The 23,701-nt window shown below is 41.6% G+C and overlaps 1 protein-coding gene across 2 annotated transcripts in view; it reads right to left on the bottom strand.

Moving 5' to 3' along the window:
• Positions 1 to 11,454: 11,454 nt before the first annotated feature.
• Positions 11,455 to 23,701, bottom strand: part of ZFPM2 (zinc finger protein, FOG family member 2) — a 378,561-nt gene continuing 366,314 nt past the window's right edge. For both annotated transcript variants that reach the window (XM_056854876.1, XM_056854875.1), the window contains 3 exons: positions 18,741 to 18,947; positions 16,355 to 16,579; positions 11,455 to 14,942 (listed from right to left, as the gene is read on the bottom strand). In XM_056854876.1, coding sequence (XP_056710854.1) covers positions 12,445 to 14,942; positions 16,355 to 16,579; positions 18,741 to 18,947 — 2,930 coding nt within the window. In that variant the 3' untranslated portion in view covers positions 11,455 to 12,444. The remainder of the gene's footprint in view (positions 14,943 to 16,354; positions 16,580 to 18,740; positions 18,948 to 23,701) is intronic.

Here is a 23,701-nt window from a genome sequence, read left to right on the forward strand (position 1 = left end):
GCTTTTCCGAACATATAAATGTAATAGAACCCTTCAAAAGGTCAAGGCGACTCTTTTGGTGTTCTTTTAAAACTTGCAGTTGAAACAAGTGATTCCATGATTCATTTCAATGGGAGGTGTGTTGGTATTAGCCAAGGTTTCCAGCGCCTGACCTGAATTTTTATGTGGAGTTTGTAAGATGAAGTAGGTAATTCTCGGAAAGAAAGCAGTAAGGATGGGGCTTAGTCCGCACGACTGGTATTAACTTTACTCCAGCTTCAGATAGCCCTGTTGTTCATGCTTTCAAAATGCTAACAATTTGCATCAAACTGTTTTACTGTAATGAAACAAATCATTTTTGGTGTTATCAGGGACTGGATCACATCTCTCATTCAACTGCCGTTGATTGCTCCAAATGCCTATAGAATGTGCTTGAACTCTGCCTTTCATATCAACTTTTGAAGCCCGAAGTCTGTCTTTATGAGGGTAATGTGAGAATTACTAGCAAATGCTACAGGACAAAGTAACACCACATTTCATTTTTTTGAATTTTTTTTTAACCTTACAGGGCAAAGCAGAACAAAAAAAGAAGGATTTGCAACTGTCTCCCATTGGTTACCGGCAAACAAAACTGGCTTTTCAGCCGTTTGAAAAAAGACTCAACTTTAACAGTGCTTGCTGAGGAGAGTTATTTTCATTGCTCATGGCTATCATAGCCTAAATTACTAATAAATAACTGATTTTCAGCTGATGTGGCTTGCTAGAGCAGTGCAAAACGAAAACGGAGAAAGGAGGGGAACCGAGTTTTGAAGAAAGAGAGAGAGAAATGTGTCATATTCTTATTCAGTGGTGTTTGGAGGCAATGAAAAAAAATTAAAGCAAGTCCTGATTGCTCTCAGCTTTACACCGGTATTAACCTTATTGATACTATGGTAATCGTGCGTTGACAGACTTGGTCACTTCAGGGCTGGGCACTGTTGCCCGGAGAGTAGGTGGCCATTCTCACATGCACCCTAACTCTGCTCCTCTTGGGACCTGAGTGTTTGTATACACAGATTGCAGATTGGTGTGGTTTTTCCTCCTAAAATAACGAGACCCTTGTTTTAACGAGGTGACTTTTATTAACTACAAAGGGACAGATTGAAAACAAGACAGGTGGGGGATTTAAAAGGTAATGGGCAATCAAAATGTTTGGCAAGTCAAAATACTATCACTGGTTCGCAGGAGGAACCTTAAGAGTTGCAGCGGCCCATTATGACTGGCATTCCGGTTCCCTTCCACCCCTGTCAAAAGAAAAGACGACAGAAGAAAGAGAGAAGAAAAAGAGCCAGCATGGTGTAGCAGTTAAGAGCGGTGGTTTGGAGCAGTGGATTCTGATCTGGAGAACTGGGTTTGATTCCCGACTCCTCCACATGAGCGGCGGATGCTAATCTGGTGAACTGGATTTGTTTCCACACCTCCTACACATGTAGCCAGCTGGGTGACCTTGGGCTAGTCACAGCTCTTGGAACTCTCTCAGCCCCACCTACCTCACAGGGTGTCTGTTGTGGGGAGAGGAAGAGAAGGTGATTGTAAGCCGGTTTGATTCTTCCTTAAGTGGTAGAGAAAGTCGGCACATAAAAAACAACTCTTCTTCTCTCTCCGGGGTCTCATGCAGAGGTCTTTCACATCACCTAATTGCCTAGTCCCTTTAACCGGAGATGCTGGGGATTGAACCTGGGATCTTCTGCATGTCAAGCAGACACTCTACCACTGAGCCACAGTCCCTCCCCTAAGGTTGTGCCAATTTCCACTGGTTCCTCCCCCTCCTGCTGCAGATCCCCACTAGGTTGTTCCTGAGGGTCCAGAACCCTCTAGAAACAACATTCTGGAGGGCTCAGTGGGCTGTGGCAGAAGAGGGGGATTGCTGCTGCCCCCTTTTAAGAAAAGGGTACTTAATTTTTCTTAATGGTGTAGTTGGATAAAGAGCAATTATCTGGTTATCCTTAACAACAGGGTATGAACCAGCAGTCTGAAACTGAGAAGCTGTGGCACCTAACCTAAGGCTACCTGTGAATTTAAAGCAGTGGTGTGAGTGGATCTCGGTGCATTCTGATTTTATTTCTATTCGGTTTTCTAAATGTGCACTTGAGTTTTTCCATTGTTGATTTGCTGGCCCTGAAAAAAGTGCCAGTACTCAATACTAGTGAGTACCATCACCCCGCCCCCACCATGCTAGGGTTGCCTGGTCCCCCTGCCTACCTGAGGGGGTGTATTTCTAATCCCTCCCCACTTTTTCTGCCTTTACTGTTCCTATTCTGTTTGTTAGATTTTCCTAATTTTTTTTCTCATTGTCCATTTGATTATTTAATGCTTCTTCAACTTTATTTTGTTCCCTGCACTTCTCTCACTTATTTTTTCCTCCAGTTCTCCTGCCCCAGCTTCCCTTTTCTTCTGGGGTTCCCTGGTACTTAGCTTCTTGCTCTGCTTGCTTCCAAGCAGTCAGTTTCTGCACCCAGAACGATCTTTTACTTTCACTCCCCTTACAGAAGCTTCACTGTTTGTATCGTGCAAACAGTACACATATTGTACAAACTGGGCCCCACAAAGATCTTGGGGGGGGGACAGTTGGACGATCTCCCTCCCAACTGTCCAATAGCTTGAGAAAACTGAAATCTGGGGTTTGAGGAACAGCTTCCCGCTCATCTAATCCTGAATCTCAACTGGGTAATGTTATAGTACAATTGTTAGAAGGAATGGATTGCACTATGTCACGTAACTTTGGAGTCCCAGGGGAGTTTGTATAGGGGTAAGATAGGGTGCTCTCTGACCTTCTCTTTGTCCGCTTCGGCTGCTGTACCTTGGTGACAAAGAATGCTGCTCTATGGGGCTCCTTCCTTCCGGTCACTTCTCTTTTCTCTCTTCCTCTGTCCACCATGAGTAGAGTTGCCAACCTCCAGGTAGTGTGGTAAACAAAGGTTAGCGTGCTGTGGGATGCTCAGCAAACTAGAAACAGCACTTTCAATCGCCGAAACAGAAAGATCACCGGGCTTCTGTTGAGAACAACTGTACTACTGAATTACTACTCTCAAGAAGCATATCGGTGGAAGAAAGGGAGGTTGGCATCCCCTTTCATGGACTTACCTATAATGTTATTATTTGTTTGTAACAAGGCATAGTCCTCTTTTCGGCATTACTTTTAAGGCAATAATTAACAACACATGTTTTTGCCTACACACTATCAGTGGTGGATATGTTATTAAATACCACTACTATATAATCATTGTGTCTAGCTTTGTGAAGTGCTGTTTCTAGTTTGCTGAACCTCCAGGTAGTAGCTGGAGATCTCCTGCTATTACAACTGATCTCCAGCCGATATAGATCAGTTCACCTGGAGAAAATGGCCACTTTTGAATTGGATTCTATGGCATTGAGGTCCCTCCCCTCCCCAAACCTCACCCTCCTCAGGCCCCTCCCCAAAAACCTCCCACTGGTGGCAAAGAGGGACCTGGCAACCCTAGCAAAGAAGGACCTGGCAATCCTAACCATGAGAGCTGGTCTTGCTTTCTACAGTCTCTCTCCATCCTAGCTTAGATAGACAGCAAGAAGCCTTTACTCTGCCTTTCCTAACTAGCATGGAGTTCTGCAACAATAAAGAACTTCTATTTCTTTTCTAAGTAAAAAAGCCAAAGTTTGAATTTATTCCTCAAGCAGCCAGACTATAGAATTCTGCTGGGCAGAGACTCAGCTCTGCATTCAAGAATTGCCTCATTGTGCCGGTTGCGGAGGTTTGAGGCTATGGACTGAACTAGATGTCACCATGTCCCCAAGTCTGCCACAGGGATGGGCACCATTTTAGAGCCTTCATTTTTAATTTTCAAAATGCTATTGAAGCCGGATCCTGATCAGGACTGCAGTGCAAGGAGGGAGACAGGAGACCCTGACACATACCTCCTGAACTGTGGTCCACAGAAGGATCACCCCCATGGTGTTTTTAAAAGTAAGAATCAAGACTCTAAAATGGCACCACACCCCCATGGTGGACTCATGGATGAAGTATCATCCAGTTCAGCCCTAGGTTTGCTAGAATTTGCTAGCCCCAAACCTAAGTGGTACAATCCAGGGGAGGAGGTATTATTACCTCTTTCTGCCTGTGTAAGGTGCAAGAACTGGGAGCTAAACTCTGGTAAGGAATGTGCATCTCGTGGTGCACCTCTCCCCCCAATTCCAGGATTAACTGTTGGGGCTCTGGTCTTCTTTGTAGGTTGGGTTGCCAACCTCCAGGTACTAGCTGGACATCTCCTGCTATTACAACTGATCTCCAGCCGATAGAGATCAGTTCACCTGGAGAAAATGGCCGCTTCGGCAATTGGTCTCTATGGCATTGAAGTCCCTCCCCTCTCCAAACCCCACCCTCCTCGGGCTCCACCCACAAAATCACCATGTATTTCCAAACCTGGAGCTGGCAACCCTATTTGTAGGTGAAAGAGTTCTTGGGGTGAGACGAATTAAGATCACAGCTCACACTGTTCCTCTAATCCTAATAATTCCCCTCCCCAGCACTCTACTAACTTGAAACCAATTGAGCCCTTAAAAGATGTTAACATCCTGGACTGTGAGAATTATGATCTCCAAATCAAATCCCACCCCCATCCAGAATAATATAAACTGTTAAGGGCAAACAGCCCACCCCCATTTCCTTTTTCCCAGTTTATTTTCAGCAATCTCCAATATCCTGTGTTTCTTGGAATATAGTGACCATTGTCACAGAATTGTGGGCTTTTGGGAGTGGGAAGTGGACAGATGAATTCTTTTCACATGCAAGGCAATAATTTTCAGTATACCGGTGGTGTCTCATAAGTATGTGCAAATTCCTTCCTAGTCTGTCTGAGGCATGGTTTTGCTGGCTTTCTGATAGGCATGGGGTACTTACACGTGCTATTATATGTTGACAGTTGCCATCAAAAACCTGGACAGAGTAGGATGAAGGAGCAGAGCATCATAAATACGGTTGTCAACCTCCAGGTACTAGCTGGAGACCTCCTGCTATTACAACTGAACTCCAGCCTATAGAGATCAGTTCACCTGGATAAAATGGCCGCTTTGGCAATTGGTCTCTATGGCATTGAAGTCCCTTCCCTTCTCCAAACCCCACCCTCCACAGGCTCCACCCAAAAAACCTCCTGCCAGTGGTGAAGAGGGACCTGGCAACCCTAATCATGAAAGTGATATATATTAAAATCATGGTGCCTTTTTGTAAGAATATACAAATATGGCTTGTGTAATATTCTGACAGACACTGCCTTCATTTAAGGTTTTGACTTCTCACAGAATCACTAGCCGGAGATCAAACTATTTTCCTGCTCAAACAGTCATTGTTGGTGGATGGGGCGATACTGCTTTTAATGGAAAAGCTGTAGAGACAGTGAGAACACACAATGAATTGCTCCCAAGTAGTAGACCTAGTGCAATGAAGTAGCTACGTTTTACCCCAGAAAGCTGACGGGTGTTCTGACAAGAGTTGTTTTTACCCTTGCTTCCTTTGCTGCTATGCTTCCTCCTCCTCCTTTTAACAGGAAATAATACCAAGGTCCGCAATCTTTAAATTATACACACACAGAGAACCCAAGGCAGGAGATATACAGGTACATCTGGGACCCTCCAGCTAAGGGTAGGCTGCCAGGGTAGGCTTCTGGACTTTCACTTCTGAATGGTTTCTCATATTCTCTGAAGACGTCCCCTTTAGTGACTATTCACTGAAGTATAATGTTTTGTAACACAGAGGGAGCCATTTATACTCCCCAGCTTAGGGTTAAAATTCTGTGGTTTGGACAGTGTCCTTAAATTAAATTTAACTGTGCCAAATTCCAGTTCAGTAGCTTGGCTGTATATGGACATATCATCTTCCTCTACAAGTAAGAATTCTACATCTATCACCAGCTCTGACGCTTAGATATCATAGTTGGAACAAACTAAAAATTCCATGGAAGATTCATATTTTTGGGGTTTTTTTATATTTGGTGTTTTCCTGTATGTTGTATACATGTAGTTTAAATTTTCCCTATTGGATTCCTATATTAGGAAGATAACAGCCAGCTTGAGAACATTTTAATAAATAAAATATGTATTAGTTTCTAAACGTTCCCGTCTTCATACTTGCAGCCTCCTATTCGTTGCTTTTCATTGTTATGTTTTAAAAGAGATTGCTATAGATACATTTATCATGAAATATCTTGTTTGGCTCCACCTTTGATGGCTGTATGATCTTTGACCTCAAAAACACAGCTCCTCTCATTACTGCTATGTATGGTGGCACTCAGTTTTAATTAATATGGATTAACTACCATTCCCTGATTGCAGCTCTACAATAATTAATGCCACTGTGATTTAGTGATTAGTATCAGCCTATAGTATATATAGCATATAGGGAGCCAGTGTGGTGTAGTGGTTAAGTGCGGCAAACTCTAATCTGGAGAACCGGGTTCAATTTCCCACTCCTCCACATGAAGCCTGTTGGGTGACCTGGGGCCAGTGACAGTTCTCTCAGAACTCTCCCAGCCCACACAGAGGCAGGCAATGGCAAACCACTTCCAAACATCTCTTGCCTTGAAAAACCAACAGGGTCACCATAAATTAGGTGTGACTTGACGGCAAAATCACACACATGCATCGTTCTATAACTTTGGAGTTGGAGGGTTGGGTCCAATTACATTTTCCAGTGGCATAATGGAACATTCCTGCCTCTCTCCTCCCTCTGCAACTCATCGATCACTGCTCAGGGGAGAGGGCAGGAAACCCTGAGGAATGATATGCGGTGGGTCTACAACAGGGAGAAGGAATCGATAAAAACTGTCAGTTCAGTTTGGATCTAATCCTCCAGGGTGATACAAAAAAGCCAACCTCTTTAGCAAGGTATAGTGATACATTGATTGCATTTAAGGTTTTGAGGATGTCTAGGCATAATTAATTGTTAAGTAAGTCCTCAACATGCACATTCTCATGGAGCATCTTATATGTCTTTCTGTTTATGTGAATTCTTGCGTCGTATTAGCTGTAACCAGGTAGTATTTTCTTGCTTGTTTGGCAGTTACCAATCTCCTTCTCATAGTGGTTCCCATTTTGGTCCCAGAGATCTACAGATGCAAAATAAACAATGTCATATCTTTTACTGGATCATCAATACTTTGGTGTGATTGGGAATTAATAGGGAACTAGTGGAAGGGTACTCTTATGGAAAAGAAGTGCCAGGGAGGGAACCCATGGGGGGTATGTTAACTTGCAGGTAGGTACCTGCAATGCCACCAGAAATGATGGCATGAGCAGAGTGACCCACAAGCTTGGCTTTTCAATACCATTTTAATAATTGATAGGGCCATATATGAAGTTCATTTTCTGAATGCAGTCATTTGAAAGCAAATCCTGTTAGCAAGTAAATCCGACTTGTATCTTTCTCTTTCCCTCTAGAGGAAGGAACTAGTTCTTTTTAAATATGAGGCCTGCATACAATAGCCAACACCTGTCTTTTGCAGAGAAAGATTATAAATGTACTACATTTTCTCTTTGTTCTTCTCCCTTAAGAGCTCTTAACTTCATGCCAATATCTCAGTAATCTCATCTTGCTATTAAATATTTGCATACCCAACCTGAAAATGAGAGAGTTAATGGGTGCAAAGAAAAATTGGATATATTCTATCCATTTATAAAATTTCGTATCTGTCCTTGGAGATGTGGAATTCTGGATTAATCACCCTAGAATAGCCATGGGAGCAAAGAATATCATTAGTTTAAAAACTCAGCTGGCTACGTTTATAGAGGATATTGCATGATAAATTTTAAGCTGGTGCTTACACAGTGGCCCAGTGGGAATGGAAGATGTTATTTTTCCCCTAAGCTATTCTCCTTTCCTCCACAGCAACAGTGATGCTTCAAAATGAGGATAGCAGCTGAAGAATTAAGAAAACTTTCTCATGGGAAATCTCAGTGGATAGTCTTATACTACTTGGTCCTTTTATACACGGGTGGGGGGGGGGTCTAGTTGACCAGACTGTTGAGAAGATGAAAGGAATTGTAACATGGTCTGGCAAGCAGGAATATTCTTTTATTGTTTCCTTCCAGTTTGTGACTTTATTTTCTGAATCTGATACCTGTACATATTATATGAAAGCTTTTTTTTAAGGGTCATTGGTATAACATACCGGCTTATTCCTACAGCCTGCTTGTGGCACACTGTAAACTGCATAACGTAGTCCATGTGGTCACCTTCAGAGTAACGAGAAGCATGTCAATCCAGGGAGTTGGAATAATAGATAAGGTTTGATACATGAATCACATATATAAATATTTTGGTGAGGTTCTATCATGGCACATTTCGACAGATAAACTTCACAAATTTATCCACTCTCTTAACTTTTTTAATACACACAAGCTTTCCTGTCCTACTTGGATCAATTGCATGATCTTAAACCATAGGGGGGATATCTGTTCCAGTCTTGGATCACCTGCCCAAAGGTGAATTTATACCGCCGTCCCTCGGGCAGTCTGCTGCAGCCAAAATATGGACGTTAAAGACTAACACGTTTATAATGACATAATTTTTGTAAACTAAAGCCACTTCATCATATGCATAAAATTGACAGAGAGATTGGTTGGTACCCAAGGCTGCAAACAGCAGAAACTGGGAGGATGAGGACAAAGATTTTTAAGGAGGATTTGATACTATGAGACTTTGGAATGGTTAACTCATTACAACAGCTAATTGTTTCTCCTTCAGATTCATCCTATTTTGCTAATTCACCACTATTAGGGATGGACTATGCCTACTTCAAGTGGGTTGTTTTCACTTGTGACTACATTTTGTTTTCACCAGTGCCGTGCAATGTGATGTAATACTCCATGTACTGGGAGAGCACTCCAGAATAGGTCTACTAAGAAATAAGTCTCATGTTATTCAGTGGTCCCTTCTCCCAGGAAAAGAGTGAGATTCAAGTCCAGTAGCATCTTGGAAACCAACAAGATTTTCAACTTTTTCTAGCGTAAAAGCTCCCTTTGTCAAAGAAAACCTTCTCCCAGGAGAGTGTCCTTAGGATTGTAGCTTGGACCTTCTAGCCCTCCTCCACCAGAAACATTTGCCATTTGTAATTTGGGGTTTAAATATCCTTGCCAACTAAGAATTTCTGACAAACTTCATCTATCTGATAAAGTTGGTTTTGACTCATGAAAGAATATGCCACAATAAAGTGGTTCATTCTTTAAGGTGCCTTAAGAGTCTCTTGTTGCTGAAGGTGGTTTCCTATATCTGGTATGTTCCCCAATTAGTAATGACATGATGATTGACCCTGTCATCTATACCTATGTAGTTAATATCCGCCCATAACGTGTTTCCAGCATGATGTTAATTTAGGGTTGCCAAGTGCCAGGTGGTGGCGGGAAAACCCCGCCAATCCACCTGGCTGCCCACCAACCAGCTGAGGGTCAGTGGGTTACACAAGCACATGCGCCTGCCCACCACAACATGCTACTTCCGGTTTACACCCGGAAGCGCCGCACCGCAACGGGCCTTTTACCACTCAAACTCCCAGTAAAAGGGCCCTTGCGATGCGGCACTTCGGGGTGTAAACACATCACAACGGGCCTTTTACCACTAAAACTGGAAGTTTGAGTGGCAAATGGCTCCTTGCGATGCGTTTACACCTGGAAGTGATGCATCACAAGGAGCCTTTTACCACTCAGGCCCCTTGCGATGTAGCACTTCCGGGTATAAACCGGAAGTGACGTGATCGCGTCAGAGTGGCCGTGCGCGATCTTTCCCTCACCTCCGCCCCAAAAACCTCCCATCGGAGGAGGGGGGGACCTGGCAACTCTATGTTAGTTTAACATAATCTATAGCTGACTCCAAGGCCTTGAAAATCAGCATGAAATGAATCTAGAAAGCCTCACTTTAGAAAGCCCTTATTGGAGTAACTGGCTCTGCACAAATTTAAAAGGTTGCCCCCAGTGAACAGCTGTTGCTGTACATGTTACATAAAAAGACAGCCGCTTCATGTTTTATGACCCTGACCTGGATGGCTAGCCTAGCCTGATCATGTCAGACCTCAGAAGCTAAGCAGGGTCAGCCCTGGTTAGTACTTGGATGGGAGGCCACCAAGGAAGTCCAGGGTTGCAGAAGCAGGCAATGACAAATCACTTCGGCACATCTCTTGCCTTGAAAACCCCATGAGGGGTCGTCATGAGTCAGTTGTAACTTGACGGCACTTTCTACTACCACACATTTTATGGCCCCTGAAGCAAATCTCTGTGTAACCTGAAAAACCCATGTACTTTGGTGATATTGTGGATACATAGGTCTGTAAGAAATGGTTGGCGTTCCCAATAGTTCCTGTTCTTTGGAGGAAGACCTCTGAATAAAGTTGATCATGTTTTATTTATGACATCTCTGAATGTCTCTGTGTACATGATATTCCATAAGGTAAGGAACCTGGAGCTGTGTTGGACTGATACATGTCTTAAGACTGTTAAACGTACCCCATGTTAAATGTACCCCACAGTTGTATGACTGCTGCTGAAGCGTGCTGTGGTCTGCATGGGTAGCCTTTTGGTATGACAAAACAAACACCCAAATCTGCCTTCCTATTTACACTGATATGCTAAAAACCATCCCACACAGAGCTGATTGTACATCAATATTTGACACATAAGAGCTGATTGTACATCAATATTTGACACATAAGCATAAGATGCTGTACAATGATTAAGTATGAAATACAGGTCTAGAATAGAAACCATGTTTGAGGAGGTCATGTGACTCAGCAGAGCATTGTTAAAGGCTCCTCACTTGAACAACTGCAGATTGTTTGGTGGAAAAGTAGAATCAAGTGTTAGAAATGAATAGATTTTTCTGGTCCCATTCCTTTATTGTTCCAGAAGTTCACTGGTGCTGTGTTCCATTCCTCCTTAATTCCAGTTTAACTAGGAGAATTTAAAAAAAAAAATCCAGAATTAAAGTATGTGTGGAACTGAAACTATCAGTAACTTCAGTTCATTTGCATGTTTTTACACTTCTCTGTTAGTACTATGCACAGGAGCATTCCTGTATTTTGGGAAAACTCTACAGAAGAAGAATCTTGATGAAAATATACACAAAAATCACACCAAGACAGTTTTTTTGCTCTCTTTGTTGTTGTTGACACATTGATACACATGAGGAAGGAAAAAGGAATAAAGGGACTCCGAAAACTGGAAGCTGCCGAAATCATGCATTCACTGTGCAAAATTTGGAAATAAAAAATCAAACTATGGATACTTCCTAATGCATTGGTTTCAATTTGGAAACAAGGCATAGTAATGTGGAACTCCAAATCCTGAGGAGAAACTCGGAGCGAAAGTTTGGAAGCATTCTTATTAACTGTACAGCATGCAGTGTTAGTATGTTCACCTAGCTACTGATATTTTTTGAGCTTTAGAAGCTGTTGTGAATGAATCAATTACTGCCAGACCAGTCCGATGATCTGGAATTTTATTCCATCCATATACATGCATAGTAACAACATTTGTTGAGAAATTATTTCTATCAGAAGTAGAACATTATCTCTGTGATCACCAGTTGCAGTATTGCTACTCTTATATTTAAATATCTCTTATAAATGAATTAGATTCATACTTGCAGCATTGAGTTAAGGATTTCATTTTGTCTGTGCCATTTAAAAGATAAAACTGATAGATAGGATCTCATTACTTACAATACTGCTTCCAGTAATTTTTGTTCATTCTTTATAAAGTATTGCATTTAACAGCAAAGGTTTAAAAATCGAGACAGAGATGCATCAGCGAAAGAAAGTACAAGTACTATACAAGGAAAAAAATTGCCATCTTCGTTTTAACGGACGTTTCAGGTTAAGAAAGTGGACAGGAACATACTGCTACATACAAATGCAAAGCCTAGTGACTAAAGTACTGTATCTGCTAAAATATAAAGTGCAAACTGAGCCAAATTCTTCAAAAATATTGAAATTTTAAGGCGAACTTTACAGCATAGTTGAAACTTTTTGCAAGTTATATTTTAGCATCTACATCTGCAATAGCATATAAGAAAAAAATCAAGATACACAGGTGCTTTTGAAGCTATTTCTAAAATGCTTTTCCGTATAGTTTGTGACTATTTTCTTTAAAATCTACTATACAGTGCAAACCATATGTGCTACACAATAACTATACAATAACATTACAAATGACTTTAATATAAAGTTTTTTTTAAATAAAAAATAACTACAGCTATGAATACTGCTGGTAAAATAAATTAATTGTATTGAAAATGGCACCAAGAATACACTTTACTAATGGACTGTTATGGAAGTACACCTTTTAAAGTCTTCAACTCAGCAATAATGAATAAACGCCTGATTGTCCAGAAGTAATATAAACAGTTCTCTCTTTCAACTGTATGGAATAATATACTAAACACAGGTAGGTACCAAAGGTGGACCAAGCATTTCATTTGACATGTTCCGCTGCATGTGATGAGCAATAAAACTTCTTATGAGTTATAAAGTTTGATAGGTTGTTGAACTGGATGTCACATAGACGGCAATACTTTCCACTGGTAGGAGCTGGTGTGGAACCATTCACACCTTTTGCTATACTAGATAATTGTTCTTCTGCTGCAGGGATCGTTGGAGAGACATTTTCATTGGCCGCTAAAGTGTTGTCAGAGGCCCAAGATGGAGATTTGTGTCCATCTTCATGCTGCTGAGGATTCTGGGAAATGTTCTCTTGCTGTGGATTGGCTGCGGGCCTTTCTTCCTGTTTTAGTCCACCATTAACTATTACCATACCCCTGTTTTTTGGCAATAGTGGCAGAGACTCCTTCTTCTGTACAGGGCACCCATTCGAGGGGGTCTGGCTCTTCAGAGATTCACTTTCTGCATTTGCACTTTGATCTGCATCATTATTATGAACAACGAGGGAAGTAGAAATATAATCGCTTGGCTTTATTCCATAATAGGGAGAAAGCTGATCTGCTCCTTTAGCTTTCTTTATTGCTCCTGGATAAAGGCATTGTGGAAGAAACAAGTGTTTGTTTTCTTCTTTTGTAGCAATGAGCTGGGCAGCTTCGCTAAAGACTTTAAGTCCTTGAAGAGTTGCTAAGTGCGTGGAAAACAAGTTCCCGTTGGGAGACGACTGTTTTGAGTTCCCGTTTTTCTCGCATTTGATTATGCTTCGTTCATAGCTGACCTCAGGGCTGTTGCGTTCACTGTCTGGGTTTTGAAATACCTTCCCATCTAGCTGTCCCATTTCATTACGCTGATGCACAGTGACAGGGCAAAAATTCTGCTTATGGGCCAGGTAATTCTCTACCTTGTTAAAACTGATCTTACATACTGTACATTCATGGTAATCCAGCAACCTTTTGGGGGAAGTGGATGTCCTATCAGACTGGGGCAGACATTTTTTGCTGAGGTCTATAGGTACATCCATCTCCAAACAAGAAACTGTTGAATGTGGTGTGTCACATTTTGAGGCCGGGACACATTTGTTAATGGATAATGATGTTTCTAAATGCTTTGAGACCATTCCTGGAAAGATATCACAGCGTGGATGGTAGCACTCTCCAAGACTATCGGTTGGCTCTTGTGAAGATGTGCATGGGTTAGCAAGATTAGCCACTTCAAGAAATCGCTGTTGAACGAGCTGAGGCCTTTGCTCTTGCTCTGGGAGGCACATCTCGTACATCTTCCTTCGCTTGCGGGTACGCATCGTCCTCTGCATGGCAGGCACTTTGCTGGAAGCAGATCTTTTAAGTGGAGGATCGTGGCGCGTAGCACAATAATACTGCTTGTGAACCATGTATGTTTCATGCCTACTGAATGTAATATTGCAAGCCTCGCATGTGGTTTTGTTGGGGTCACTTTCTGCTTCTATTAATGGAGTAGTAGTTGCGCTCTTGCCATCCAAAGGTTTCCCATTAATTTTATCATCGTTGTTGGCGGCATTTGCCAGCTTCTTCACCTGTGAAGGAAAGTCTTTGTCGTGACCCTTACTGTTCGGCCCAATCATGTCTAATACAGAAGAGGAGTTGAGACAGGATGCGTGAAGGAGTTGATTTTCTGTGTCTGAAGTATGAGGTGCAGTACTCAAAATATTAATCGAATTTTGACCATTGTTGGGACTTACAGCCTCAGGCAGCTTTTCTGAAACACTGGCAAAATCCGGCGACTTGGCCATCTGTTGCCATCGGCTGCTGCAGTAATGCTTTTTGTGTACTAAGTAGTTGTCCAAATTGTTGAATGTTATGTTGCACTCAAAACAGGTAGCTCCTTTTGGCATGAGTGGGCTGTAAATGACAGGGGGGTAGCTGTTACTTCCGTGCCTCAGCCGCCGATGAACCAGCTCAGACATTTTGGCTAAGATCTCAGAAGCCTGAGGAACCACTGTGATGTCCTGGGGAAAAGCAAACTGAGAAAGAAAAGGGCCCATGGGGAAAGACGGGCCTAGATTAGGCTGGACTGGGGAAGAGGCAAGCCGTGGGCTAGAGGGTTCAGATTTAATTTTAGTGTAGGAAAAGCTTTGCTTGGTTGTGGTAGCTTGTGTTTCTGGCCTCTGATTGGGAAGGAAAAGGGGAGTCTTTTTTTCACATTTGTCAAGCTCAGTGTCAGAACTCGCATCCTTGGTGTGCATCGGCTTTTGCCCCTGGGAGCTATCGTTTCTGTTAAGGGGATCCGTAGCTGTCTGCAAAGCCTCTTCATTACCACTTGGAGAGTGTTCGGTGTCGCTTTCTCTCTGCAGCTTGTTGCCAGGGACGTGTAGGTCTTGGTGCTGCAGCAGCTCCCTCTGAGTCTGGAAGCCAAAATGGCAGTGGGTGCATCTAAAGGCAGCTTGAGTGAGATGTGAGAACAGATGCTGATGGAAGTTGATCACCGAGTCTGCGGTGTAGCTGCAAACTGTGCATTTCAGGCTAGCACCAGAGGGAAGAAACTCTTCCATTTTTACTCCTGTGGAGTAAAAAAAAACACATTACCAGTTAGTATGTTCACAGTGGGTAGCCGTGTTAGTCTGTCTGCACTAGTAGAAAAGAGCAAGAGTCCAGTAGCACCTTAAAGACTAACAAAAATATTTTCTGGCAGGGTATGAGCTTTCGTGAGCCACAGCTCACGAAAGTGGCTCACTGTGCTGTGGCTCACGAAAGCTCATACCCTGCCAGAAAATATTTTTGTTAGTCTTTAAGGTGCTACTGGACTCTTGCTCTTTTCTACTACAGTTAGTATGTGTCTTTCCTGCACGAACATAAGTAATTATAATAGGACTGCAAAGCGATGAAAGGGGGAAAAATCCCCAAATTCTTCTGAAATCAGTCTAGTTTGAATCACAGGCCAGATGGAGACTTTTCACAGCCACTTATTTCAAGAGATTCCAAAGTAATTTCACTATTGTGTTACTAGCCCTTGTACCAGCTAGAAGCTTTTCTTTTGTGTTTGTGCTGACTGACACCACTCAATTCCATGGGCAGAACGAATCCTTCTGCGAAATTCTGGTAACAGGCACTTAACAAGCAACTGAAGTGAAGCAGGTGGACCAGGCTGATGCTTCTCAGATTCTGACTGCATTCCTGGACTTGTTGAGTGACAGGAGCTGAGAAGCTGGTGAGTATGACAATTATGATCATCAGAAGGCTGTTATTCGTCTTTCACAGCGTGTTTCCAACCTGGCCAGTACAAGGCCTAGAATAATCTCTCTGTTGACCCTCAGCCCAGCTTCCTTTTTTCCCCCTTAGGAATTTCATTTTTTAAATTGGTAAATGTCAAGTCTCTGGATTATGAAAAAAATTGAATTAGAAATAAATTATTGATTCTGGCATTAGGATTTCAAGGTGTCTTAGAAGTTGGTTTGGGCCCAGCAATGAATGGAGTTGCTAAAATATTAGCAACTTGGAAGGGGCATTTGCAACAAACTGTGTGAAGTACTTCTCTCTGTGCCATTATTTCACCCCAAGCTACCATTTACTTCTGGCTTATCCTCTGATAGTACTATTGCCTAACAAACACCTGGCAATCTGTGACCAGCCCATGGACTGCAAAACTGGCTGGTCAGATCTGCATGATTTAAACCACTTCCACTTATATCTGTGACAACCTGCAAAGTGGCTGGTCAGATCTGCATCATTTAGACCACTTACAACTGTGAAAGTATGTAATAAAAAAAATCAGATGAAGCTAGAACTGTTATAAAAAATTAATATCCAGAATAGAATAAGTATGTATGTAATTGCTGCAGCATTAAACAGAAATAACTGAGCTTGGTGTTTCAGTTGTACCTTGGGAACTTTTCTTGAGCACATTGATGAAAATGTGCAGGCTGGAAGCGTCCAAAGAAAAAGCCAATCTGGGGAAGCAACTGTTTCACTTACCACTGTGAGAATTTAGATGAATTTCTAGGGCCCTGGCATTCGAAAAGCTTTTGGTGCACTGTGGAAAGGGACAGACACTAGATATCTGCTGAATACTCTCGTCGTTTTCTTCTGATAGCTGAGCTCCTTCTCGTTGCCTCCCACTGCAGTAGTACATGAGGTGAGCCTGCAGATTTCGCTCGCTCCGATACCAAATACCGCAAGATTTGCAGGGGAATATATCCTCTACGAGAGGGGGGAATAACAGGTGTGAATAAGCCATAGTTTAGTTCTGCCGACAAATCTTGAGTGCAACAAGTCTAAGCTGCTTGAGCTTCTTATTTTAAAAATACCCATTTGACAGCAGGCCAGCAGTACAGCATATGATTAGTAAACAAGGCATATAACTAGAAAGCGTAAGAACTTGTTCTGTTTTTCCCAAAAAAGATTTCTGAGTCTGGGTGCACAATGAGGGAATCTGAAATATACATCATGTTATTAATTATCCTGAAAACTAGGGCTATTTATACAATGTTTATACAATTAATTGCTTGAAAGTACTCTAAAAAGGTGCTGCTGGTTAGCGGGTTATTATTTTTGTCACACAAATTTACAAAACCTGTAGATATCATTCACTATTTTTAGAAGAGGCACTCCCCCATCTCTTTCAGGCATAAGAGAAAGTGTCTAAGGTAGTGACTATAAGACACTTATGTATTATTTGTAAACGAAAATGCTTTTTCTTCACAAGTGTTGTTTTATTAAGATGCAACCATTTTCAGATTTAAATAATTAAAACTCATACAACAAATAATTTAAGCTGCCTTTAATCAGGGGTAGCTGTACTAGCGACGCGAGTTCTCTGGTGATGAACTCCAGGAAATTAAGGTGCTTAGGGGAGAAACAAAATGTAGCTGCAATCCTAATGGTACTTTCCTGGGAGTAAGACCCACTGAGTAACACTTTAGTACACCTGTTTAGGATTGCTCCCTGTGTATATTACACATTCCTGTGTATATTACGCAGGTAGCCAGATCAATTCCTCGCGGTATCATTCACTCAGGAAAGAGCATCAGTCAAGAGGTGACTGAGTCCATTTCCATCCCCTCCAAAGCCATTCTTGATTGAAATGGGTTTATATAATGTCTCCTTCAAGACTTCCTGAATCTGTATAGCCATTGCCTTGGACAAGAAAGGAATGCTGGCCACCAATGGTAATTATTTAGGTCATCTGTGTCCGAGGATGCCTTCTTCAGGTGGGGTCTCATAACTGCTTCTTTTAAATGTCAGAGGTGTACCCTCCTGCAGAGATCTATTTATTACCCGCCAGAACTACTTGAACACATGAAGCTGCCTTACACTGAATCAGATAATTGGTCCATCTAAGTCATTATTGTCTACTCAGACTGGCAGCAGCTCTCCAGGATCTCAGGATGAGATCTCCAACATAACCTACTGCCAGATCCTTCCACTGGAGATGCCAGGGATTGAATCTGGAACCTTCTGCATGCCAAGCAGATGCTCTACCACTGAGCCACAGCCCCTCCCCTACTTGACTAACCCAATCGACTATCAGCTGCAAAGGGCAAGGGTTAAGCCTAGACATGGTGGGCAGCACATTTATATGCAGACTGTCTACTTCATCAGGGCTCACCAGACTGTCTTACAATAGCATTCTTAGACTGAGTTAAATCAGGAGAATATAACTTGTTGCTGTATATTGAAACTGAACTCCATGTCTAATTCTTTCATTCAGTTATTTAGAAATAGTTTGAGGGTTAAAATTGAAGACACATAAAATAATGTATTGTTAGGAAGTAAGGTAATGTAATTTAAAAACCTGCTGGACATTTTGTTCAATTCATATAATTAAAGCCAACTGAAGACATCTGTTGTTTCAAGGCAGCCAAACTAATCAATGGATTCTACTGTCATGGAATGCAGCAAATGGCTAATTCCAAAACTGTGTTCATGAATGGGACAGATGAAGTCTTTGCTTTGATTTGGGTCTGGTTTAGAGAAGCAGCTCATCAAATATGACACCTATTCTTGTACCATGTAGGTAAGGCATCGTATCTGGACCACCAGTTAACAGTTTTAATACATTATACATATCAGGGGAAAGGCCAAAAACTTGTCTATATTATGTACACATCTATATCTATATTTCCCAAATTCAGGTGACCATCTAGTCATTCAATGGTGCAGTCTTCCAACTGCGTTTGTACTGAATTCCAGCAAGCTTCTGAAGACGTTCTTTTTATTGACTTGAAGCTTTCCCTGACAAACTTTGAAAGAACAGGCTGAGCAAATCACTGACCTTCTGAGATGGGGCAAGAGTACACAGTGACAAAATTAATAATATTACATTACACTTGGAAACAAACAGGGGGAGTAGAGCACTCACTGTTGACAATGGCTGTTGGCAAAATGGACGCCATGGCAGCTTGTTGAGGGAGGAGCTGTATCGAGTCCAGCAGTCGAGCAGGATACATGCCCTCTGTTAGAGTCATCTGAGTGGCAGCTTGCAGCCTTGAGTCGAAATCAACAACAAAGGCGATGAGCTCTTCCCCCTCGGCAATGGCTTTCGTGGTTGTACACCAAAGCTGGCCTCCTGCAAACACAAATATACACACAAAGAAGGGGGGGGAATAATAGGTAACTATTATGCTTTACAGCACATCAGGTCCTGAGCAGTGTTCTAATTTGGGTGACTACAGTCGGTCAAGGAGAATGACAACCCTCTTTCTTTACAGCTGTCTTTTCATGTCTGTGCAGGAGTTTTTAAAACAATGCTTTGAGCCATCCATGCTGAAAATACAGTTAGAAGCTACATAACCGAAACTGCAAAGGAATTATAACAGTTCTGTAACTCTTCTATGATCCATTAAATCACTTAATTACAGCCCTTTGTCTCATGAAAATCTGGCACTCCTGTTCAAATTCATTTTTCACCAGTTTCTGTCCAGTCATCTCATTCAATGTTCTGGCATTTCTTGTGTACCATACCTGGATATGTACAATGTGTGTTCAGCACAATATCTATGTCTATGAAAACAATACATGACAGCAATACACAGATATCCTTATAAGATCATCCCCCTCTATAGACTACCAATGCTCTCTTTTAAAAAAAGCCCACCTTCACTTATATAACAATACACTGCTTTAAGTCTCCTTATGCCGAAAAAAACTTCCCGTTCAGATATACTGAAGATCGGTTTCATAAAAGGCTTGTTCAAATGGAACTTTGTTTTAAAAGGGAAACTTTCTTCAAACAGCAAGATATGCTGTAACTCTACTCTTTGTCACGTGCTCTGCATTGAAAAGAAAATTAACTATGCAAGCAATGCACTAATGTATTTGAATGTGATAGTGGACGCTCATTTATTTAACATGTTTAGACAGGCACAGCACTTATATTGTGTTATCTCTACTCTCAGTCCTAGATACATATCCAGTACAGTTATGTCTGCAATAATGTTGCATACTTTATATGTTATAAAGCCTGTTCGTCTACAGCTTTTGTATATATAGCAAAAACTATAGGAAAGAGCGGGGGGTGGGGGGGGCAGACCGGGTACCAGTTTGATAAGTAATATTGCTGTGTTTATCTTTCAGTATAACTGCCTTTTCAACTACACTTCATTTCCCCCCCCCCCTGTTCCTCAAAGAGATTACAGCTTTAAAACAACTTGTTGCAAAAATCTGGTGGAAGAGATAACAACAGTGTATGATATGCAACAGCTAAACAGAAGAATTAGGACATTGTTTTAGAGGAATCTTGGACAATTAATTAATCCAGTCCTATTAGCTTTCAAGGAAGAGCAAACAAAACAGCGTCACTGACAATGTGTTTGAGAGGGAGGAGAAAACCAAGGCTTAGCTCTCAGACCTCAAAGTGATGTAGAAGTTTCAAAGGGGGAAAAAAGTTACTTGTATTCACCCTTTGCTAGTAATACGGCTGGGTTTGTCTATAAAGATTGCAAGTGAATTTATTAGGAGACAGTGACTATAATTTCAAGGTTTCCTGCTTTCCATAATTCAGGACATAAAGAGTTCCTCTCACTCTGGCAATGTACTGCTTGTGTAAAAACTTCCAGTTCTTTGAAAAACGGAATCATAGAAATAGAGGAAATCATGCAGAATAAGAAAGGCATTTGCAGATTTGTGTAATTTGTTTGAATCACTGAATCATTATGTTTTCTTGTAGATTTCCCAGGCACTGAATACAAAGAGTACTGAAAGAGGGGTACCTGCTTACATCATGCTTTCATTCATGCAAGTAGAACATGTCTTCTGCTTGCCACTTCCTTTCTAACAACGCAATCCTAAAGACACTATCCTGGGAGTAAGTCCCATTGAACAGACCTGAGTAGAATTCTGAGTCGACCTGCTTAGGATTGCTCTCAAAAACTGTTCAACATTTCATTAATTTGCATCATTTGGACACCGACATTCTATTTTTTGTTTTATGGCAATTCAAACCCAAACCATTTCATCTTCAGGATGCCAAAAAACTTTTATTGCAACAAGAAGCTCGTCTAATCTATGCCTTTCGGACTCTCACCCCTCTGGGTCTCAATAATGAGTTTGATTTGTCCTGCTTTATCTAAAACTGTACCATCTTATTTAAAACTGTACCATCTCTTTAAATATGCACCTTCTGCTATCAGACTGCTATAAAAACACCCCACTTCCTGCTTGCAGCACCGCTCACATGAGGATACATGCGCTTTTGAATCCCACACAGACGCATTCCCTAGGTACAGCTTATAACCTTTGGTGTATTTGTATTTGTTATGTCCTTTTATATAATTTATATTGCAATAATGCTTTCAGCATGCCATACATAAGATGTTATTTATTTCACAGCTGACGGTCATTTGAACCCCTCGACGGGACCTCATAGCCTACGGGCTGATTAATGCTAACAACGTTGGAGCTGAAGAAAGCCTTTGAAACATGATTTACGACTAGCCACACGTTCTCCTTTTATGTTGGTTCTTTTCCTTGGCTGCACTTCTTGGACTTTCTTACCTTATACTTTTGGACTATTGATGTTTGACTTTATGTTTTGGACTGGATATTCCTGTACCCGTTGTGGATTGTATTTAGTTTAGAGCACTTATTTGTGCTATATATTTGCTTGCTCCACTGCATGATGTAATGCTTTTCATTTTATTTTATTTATCATTGTGTTTGTTGACTTTATGCCTATAAATATTGTCTGCACATTCAGAAGTGCTTATATGATTTTTGCACAGTTGCATGCTCATTGATTGCATTATTATTTTGTATTTTTTACCCAGTGTGGTGTTATACTCTTGAGCCCTCGTGCTACCAACCTCCAGGTAGTAGCTGGAGACCTCCTGCTATTACAACTGATCTCCAGCCGATAGTGATCAGTTCACCTGAAGAAAATGGATGCTTTGGCAATTGGACTCTATGGCATTGAGGTCTCTCCCCTCTCCAAACCCCGCCCTCCTCAGGCTCCACCCCAAAAATCTCAAGGTATTTCACAACCCAGAGCTGGCAACCTTATCTTTCATGCACCCTTATGTGGTTGTAGCAATTTTACTCTTCAATCAACTTAATACCCATCTTCTCTTAAAAAATACTTCTTTCCACCACACCTAGGATTTTACGTAGGGCCAGTTCTAGGTTTTTGTAGGCTCCCTGGGCAACAGAGTGCAACAGGACCATGTTCTTTTTGGGCACAGGCCCTTTCTCCTTTCTCCACCTCCCTTCCATTTGGCCCTTTGCCCCTACATTTTCTTCTTTGGCCACTCCCTTTTACATTTCAATTTGCTTACTCAGTTAAAGAGAAATCATACACAATTTTGCTTTCTTGGTTACCTTTTATTACTTTGTATAATAAAGAGAATACGCTTTCTGTGACTTTATTTGGAATGCTATTCAGTAAAATTAGCATCTGCTGTTTGCTCAAACAGAATTGTCTTCAGCATGCGCTGACACTAGGGTTGCCAGATCCCTCTTCATCACCAGCGGGAAGCTTTTGGGGCAGAGCCTGAGGAGGGCGGGGTTCAGGGAGGGGAGGAACTTCAATACCATAGAGTCCAATTGCCAAAGCAGCCATTTTCTCCAGGTGAACTGATCTCTAGCGGCTTGTAATAGCAGGAGATCTCCAGCTAGCACCTGGAGGTTGGCAATCCTAACTGACACAAGTTTTCAGTTGTGGGAAGAGCAAAGAATAAAGAACACCTGATAACTTTTTTTAGAACAATGGTTTGCACTCCTTGGGCCCCAATATCATAGCTTTTTAGCAGGCGCAGCCTCACTGTTCCCTATGGGGCAAAAGCCCCCGGTTAAACAAAAAAAAAGTCGCAAAACCGCTTTTTTGTGTTTAACGGCGTACACGAAACGGCTTAGGAGGCGCACCTGCGCCTCTTCCCCACCGTCTATGTACGCCGTCAGCTCAGGAATGGGCTGTAAGAGTACAACAAATACCTTAAGAAAAGACTGCTAATGAAATTAAAACAACTACTAACATTCTGTAGAAAGGAAGGCTTGAACATTCTGCTGTTTGTCATGTTTAGGATCTGGGCTCTTGTGAAAACTGCCGCAAACAGGAAGCATATAAACAATTTTCATAACTGCTGCCAGAACTGTAGTGAAGTGAACTGCAAATTGTGAAAGTAAAGAACAGAGCCACAGTTCAAAGTTGATTGCATTTTGGAAAGTCATGCTTCTGTTACAAGAATCCACTGCCTCAAATATCTCCGATGCCTGCCATGTTTTTAATGTGCTCTTTTTATTATATATGAAATCAGAGCCTGCAGAATGTCATGCAGACCTCTGCTGATAAACTCTAATTAAGATTAAGACAAGTCCTTTGGAAAGGATCCCATCATTAGCAGACACCACACACACACACACACACACACACACACACACACACACCCTACTTGTCAAACCGGAACTATTCAGTAGCCTAACAGTATTATCTGTTGCTAGGCTACAACACTGACAAAGGTTCAATTATATTGTATGGTCATACCTATAATGTACCATAAGCAAACTGTATCTCGCATGAAGGCACAGAACTTCAGCCATGCTATCTGAAATTCATAGCTTCTCACAATAGCAAAAATCAGGTTAATAATTACACAATGCATAGCCAAAAAAAGAGAAAGAAACCTTTGAGAAGCATTCTGTTTGCACAATCGTTTCTAATTTAGCTCTATGATCGATAGACATTTGTTTTGTACGAGAACAAAATGAACGCAGTAGGGAGCTGTAAACCATGGAACTAACATCTGGGCTCATCAAAATGAGGAGCACAGCTCAGCATAAAACGCATGTGAAAATTCGAACCAATGAAAACCCTGCACAGTAGTAGATGAT

This window comes from Euleptes europaea, chromosome 8 (assembly GCF_029931775.1).
Source record: "Euleptes europaea isolate rEulEur1 chromosome 8, rEulEur1.hap1, whole genome shotgun sequence".
Lineage (NCBI taxonomy): Eukaryota > Metazoa > Chordata > Lepidosauria > Squamata > Sphaerodactylidae > Euleptes > Euleptes europaea.